Here is a 6,500-nt window from a genome sequence, read left to right on the forward strand (position 1 = left end):
TTATTATTATTATTATTATTATTATCAGTTAATCGTCTTGTCTTTTTTCACATTGTTGTATTCCAGAATGAAATTTTCCCCATAGTGGGGGGAGGATTATTATTATTATTATTATTATTATTATTATTATTATTATTATTATTATTACTTTCAGTTAATTTTCTTGTGCTTTTTCACATTGTTGTATTCAGCAATGAAATTTTCCCCTAGTGGGAGGAATAAAGTATCCTTGTAATTGTATCCTTTGTATCTCAGATACAATTGTCAAGTTCAGTGCTGTTTAAGATAAATGTATAGAAAACATGCTTAATATCATAGATGTCCTACTCCACATAACATTGAATTACTTTTATTGATTAAACTTCAATCATCTGCTATATATATTTATTGCAATAAAGCAAATTTGAGATTGAGACTTGAGATTGATGGATCATCTTTTCACCGTGATCAAGTGATAATCATACATTTAACTAATAAGAATCAATCTTGAAGAAAATCTCAGTTTGTATTGCATTATTATTTAACTGCATTGTTCATCTTTTCTTTTTTTTAATTGGTTCGAATACCTCAGAAACTAAACATAGATAATAAATCATGTCAAATCAATGTTAGTTTGCACAAAATATATAAGCGGGCATGATTGTTATTACCAGCATGAATTGAAAAACTGTTTATGATGAGTATTTATTCAAAATTTAAGTCTAAGAGTGCCATTTCCGGCCAACTATGGTACCATAATCATAAATTTTCTTACCTCAGCCCCAACCATGGTGGTCTCCACTCCATCTATAAAAGTCTCCCTGGTCCCCCTCTATTTCAAATTCCTGGATCCAGCATTGTGCTTTGAAAATGTAGTGTGAAAGTATGTTAAATATTAGTAAATGACAATATTGATGATGTGAAATAAACTGAACTCAACTGAATTGCATTCATCAAAATCAATTAGATACGACTTATAAAAGGCTATAGACACCAGAGCTTTTGGGCCCCAATCCCCACTGGGGCCCTGAGTGGCCTAGAATGCTTCTTACTTTGCAATTTATCCCTTTCAACCACGGATCGATGCCCTTGTGAACAGCAGACAAACTCTCTTTTTAAAAAATAATTTTTCAGAGGTCAAGAACATTTTTTTTTTCAATTTTCAATCAATCATAGTGGTGTGGAATAGTCTTTTAACATTTCCCATAAAAAAATTATTAGCATACAATCCTCCGTTATTGATTTTTTAATAACACAATATCATGAATTCAGAATCAAAATTACCTTATTTTTCTGTTTGTGGTTATGCATCACTGGCTTTGGCTGTTTGTCATCACTTCTTGTCTATCAATTCCCACCAAATGGTTTGATTGTTTCTTATTTTGTAAAAGATCAAAACTTGCACTAAATCTTGGTGATTAAGGAGTCATCTAACGTTTTTACAATAATACTATAAAATACTGTACATGCGAGAGTATACTAATATCAAAGCTGTCTAAAGAAACTAGGCAACTTCAGAATGCTTTGAACCCGCCTATGCACCATCACTGATCTATTGTCTACTGTGTCTATGAATTGGTGAAAAAGATGAAATAGACAAGTACATGTTCTAAGAAACGAACTTCTTGAAGGTTAATAATAATCATTGATTATACAAGCAACTAAAATTTTAATTTTTTGGAGGCTTCTAAAAGAAAACATTATATATCAAGTATCTGTATTGTGTTTGGCTTTACAGGTATGTCGCTATCCAAGGTATTGCAGTTTGTAGATGATAAAGATCTTGAGTGTGCCATCTGCCTTAGCAGGTTTGACCAACCAAAAATACTGAAATGCATGCACACCTTCTGTCAACAGTGTATCCAGAAATGGATGGAAAATCATGGAAAAATGAAGTGTCCAACATGTAGACAAGAACATGATTTAACAAAAGATGATTTAAAACAACTTGCTTCAAATACAATGATAGGTAAGGTACTAGAGTATGTTGCTAAAACAGAAGAACAGAAACCAACTAAATGCTCTGTCTGTGACAATACACCAGCATACCACTGCTCAACATGTCAAGTGTATCTGTGTGGAGGTAATTGTTTCAAACAACACAAGATACTACCTTCCACAAAAGATCACCCAATTTACACACTAGACATAAAGAAACAAGAGGACAAACAAACCAAATGTCCAGTTCACTGCAACACCACACTGGAATTCTATTGCTCTACTTGCAACAAATCAGCATGTAAGCAATGTGAAGACGTTCTTCTCTGTTATCAAAAACAACATGAAGTTATTCTATTGTCAGATGCTGTACGTGAGTTTAACAAAGATGTCAATAACGTTTTCAAGTCAGCTCATGAATTTAAAAGAAAATTATCTGAACACCTAGAATTCACAACTACAGATAGATCAGTATTTGATTTATGCAGAACAGCCATCAAAATTCATGAAGCTATACTCATCAAGAAGGTTACAGAAAAAAGCCAAAAACTATTGTCGAACCTGGAAGAAATATACAAAGAAAAAAACAAAGACATTGGTAATATTAATTCAAAGATTATTGAAGTAAATAATCTAATGGCCTCAATCAATACAATGATAAACAAACCAGAAGAAAGAGAAACCCTTTCATCACATGAAGCCGTTATCAACAATGAAAGAGACATATTCTTAGGAACAGATTTTGAACAGTCATTTCAAAAGAGAAGTGTAACTCCAATTTTCATTCCATCTACACACTTGGATGAGTTAATAAATACAGTGGGAATTGGTAAACTCACAACTGCTGATAGCATAACTTACACAGTTGATGAAAATGATGAACAAATTACTGTCACAAGAGGTCAAGCATTTGTAGTGAACAATGATGCATGCCAATTAGCTGCAGCTTCAACTGATTCATCAGATGAAAAATCAGCAACTAGTGTAGAATATCAGGGAAGTGGAGAGTACAAAAAAGAGGATAAATGCAGTGATGTGGAAGGTGATTGGCAAACTACTAGAGCTGTGCACATCAAAGGATCTCCAGTGAATGTCAATGACGTGGGAACACTGGGAATTGTTCATACTATTGATAACATATCAGATTATAAAGAACATAACATAGAGAATGTCACAGATGTAGTGTTAGATACAGAAGGAAACATATTAGTATCAAGCTTTAGTAAAGATATATTAAAATTCAACCAATCAGGTTCATTTGTTACTAGGATACAGGTGCCACAAGATGTGCAGGTCTATAGAATGCATCAAATGGGTGATGGTCACATAGTGTATACTGATGTTTTACGAAAATGTGTTGTAATGTGTGATGATAAATTTCAAGAAATCCAATCATTTGGCAAAGGAATAATAAAATATCCAATTGGCTTAACAGTAAACAATGAATTAAGAGTACTGTATGTAGCAGATGATGAAACTCATTGTGTGTTTAAATTTAATGTTGATGATGGTAGCCTGCTGGGTAAGATAGGCTCAGAGGGTAGTGAAGTATGTCAGATGAATGAGCCACAAGATGTCACTTTAACTAAGGAAGGTCATGTGATTGTTGCTGACTTGGTAAATCAAAGAATACAAATGTTTGATGCAAGTGGTAGGTTTATGAGAATCCTTGTAGGCCAAGGTGGAGAAGATAGTGAAATTGTGAATCCTTATGGTGTGACCATGGATGAGGATGAAAATCTAATAGTATCAAGTAACCACAAAGTACAATTATTTGACAAAAATGGCATGTTCATAAAACGAATAGACGATGGTGGTTTAGATATTCCATGTGGAATCACAGTAATCTCCAAAAGACCAAGGAGAGTGGCAGTAGCGGACCACGGAGCAAACAATGTTAAAATATTCAATTATTAAAATGATATTGAAATACTCCTTCAAGGCTTCAGCCTCATTAATATATACATATCTACAGTATTTTAATATAGTAATCAGTATGCTTGGTATTACACATTATCTACAGTATTTTAATATAGTAATCAGTATGCTTGGTATTGCACATTTCGTCAGATTACAAAGTAAATTCATGGGAATAATTATTATAATATAATATTTACAATAATAATATAATAAATTTCTATGTTTATACATCAACTACTATCGTTGGTAATTATCATAACTATTAAATCAGAGAGTAATTTTGTTACATATGAGTATTCTAAAACTACATTCATGCATTTATGAAGTAGTATATAATTAATAGGTAAAATAGAAAGCTCAAAAATAGTCCTACAACTAGATTATAATAATAAATAAACTTAAAAATTAATTTTATTATAATTATGTTTTATTGTTTCTTTTATATTTGTAATTTGTGTGGATTTTTGTTGTTTCTTTAGTGTCTAGAATGTATCTTGTAAACATCATGTGATATAAATAAGAAAATAGATTATGAATAAAGTATATAAGCAGCGGTTTATTTGAATTTACTCTCTTGTTACTTTCAAATTACTCCTGCTACTCAAGTTTATAAAAAACCCCTGATAAGGAATCAATATTGAATCATATACATTCATTGGAGGATGGGGAGGAAGAGATACATTATAATTAAAAGGAGTAATTGCAGAGCTGCAGTGCACTGACATGGAAATACATGTGGAGACAAAGGATAACAGTGTAGGAGAGGATGGACATAAAGAGAAAATGTGGCCAAAAATAAATGAATGAAGACAAAATGTTGATGATTAATGCCACAGGGTGTGAATAATTAAGAATGTTAAATAATAATGATAAATGTAATGTATTGCAATTAATAATAAAAATAATAAATTCATAGTAGTAATGATTTATAAAAATTATAATGAAAAAATATATCATAAAAGGATTCATTGATCGATTAATTGATTGATAGATCATCTTTGAATCAATGATATTGATTCAAAGATGACTCTAGTAAAGAATCTAATAGTTTTAATAAATCTAATGATGAACAAACCAGAAGAAACAGAAACTCTTTTATCCCATAAAATCTGTTAAAGACAAAGTTTGTAGGAACTGATTTCGAACAATCATTTCACTGGAAAATTATTAACCACACTTTATTCTGTCTACTAAACTGGATGAGTTGAATAATACAAATGGAATTGGTAAAATCACAACTGATAGCCTGAAAAACAAGGTTGCTAAAAATGACGAACAAATTACCGTACTCGCGCGAATAAGCGCCCGGCGCTTAAAATATTTTTTGCACTTTTTGAGGGGCGCTTATTCAAATGGGGCACTTATTCGAACTGGGGGCTTATAAAAACAGAGTGAAAATTGAGGGGGCGCTTATGGAAATAGATGAAAATCGAGGGGTTCTTATGAGAACTTATTAAATCCAAGACGCACATTTTGAATGAAAAACGATTAAATAAGGACATCAGGAAACCGCAAATTACGAATGGTGCTGCGGCGGAAAAAATAATCGTCCAGAGAGCATGGCTTGTCATGACAAGAAAGTTGTGAGTACAGTATTACATAACAACAGAATAGCAGATGAAATTAGTGGTGGTGGTTAGCTTGTTCGCCATCGGTCGATTGAGAATAGCAGGACGGCATGATCATTGCCGGTTTTCTTGAAAACTTAGATGGGAATGTGTTAAAGGTGCAAATTGTCGGAAAAGGAGTAGTAGGACTAGGCTATAAATGAAAGAAGATGAAAGTTGGAAATATTCTGTCTGTCCAGGGAGCTCTCATCATTCTGTCAAAGATAAATATCCTCACTTTGATATTGACTAAAGGAGAATGTGATTCCACTCCACACCTCAAATCATGCCAACATCCACAGTCCCAGGATTGATTGGGTTATTGAGGGGGCGTTTATTCAAATTAGAAGGGAGCGCTTATTCAAACGGGGCGCTTAAGGAAATTTTCTCATTATAAGGGGCGCTTATTCGATAGGGGCGCTTATTCGCGCGAGTACGGTACTGTCACAAAATGTCAATTAGCTGCAAATCTACTGAGCTCATCAGGTGAAGAATCAGCAACTGAGATAGAATATCAGGAAGGTGAAGAGTAAAAAATAACAGGTAGATGCAATGTGGAAGGCAAATGGCAAATGATGATAACTGCTGGAGCTGAGCACATCAAAGGATCTCCAGTGAATATCAAGGTAGAAACATTGGGACTTGTTCATACCATTGATAACATATCAGATTATAAATAACAATAAAATACATACTGTGTCAGATGTAGCGATAGATAGAGATGGATGCATATTAGTATCAAGCTACAGTAAAGATATATTGAAATTCAACCAATCAGGCTCTTTTGTTGCTAGGATACAAATGCCACAAGATGTAGAGGTCTGTAAAATGCATCCAATGGCCGGGTGATGGTAAAATGTTGTATTATAATGACTTAGGAGTATGTGTTGTAATGTGTGATGAAAAACTTCAAGAAATCTGTTCATTTGGAAAAAAAATATTGAAAGATACTATAAGCTTCAGAGTAAACAAGAAATCTAGATTCTTGTATGTAACAGATTGTGAAGCTCACAGTGTATATAAATTCAATGTTGATGGTAGATTGCTGGGTAAGAT

General features: G+C 33.0%; 1 protein-coding gene across 1 annotated transcript; it reads left to right on the plus strand.

Moving 5' to 3' along the window:
• The first annotated feature begins 1,717 nt into the window (after positions 1-1,717).
• On the plus strand, positions 1,718-4,386 carry LOC117108675 (tripartite motif-containing protein 2-like). The gene has a single exon (XM_033250772.1). It carries the CDS (start codon positions 1,720-1,722, stop codon positions 3,832-3,834), a length of 2,115 nt encoding a protein of 704 aa, XP_033106663.1. The 5' UTR covers positions 1,718-1,719; the 3' UTR covers positions 3,835-4,386.
• The last annotated feature ends 2,114 nt before the right edge of the window (positions 4,387-6,500 follow it).

The sequence above is a fragment of the Anneissia japonica genome, unplaced genomic scaffold, assembly GCF_011630105.1.
Source record: "Anneissia japonica isolate Jap-2015-1 unplaced genomic scaffold, ASM1163010v1 scaffold1587_len1432017_cov164, whole genome shotgun sequence".
In the NCBI taxonomy this organism is placed as follows: domain Eukaryota; kingdom Metazoa; phylum Echinodermata; class Crinoidea; order Comatulida; family Comatulidae; genus Anneissia; species Anneissia japonica.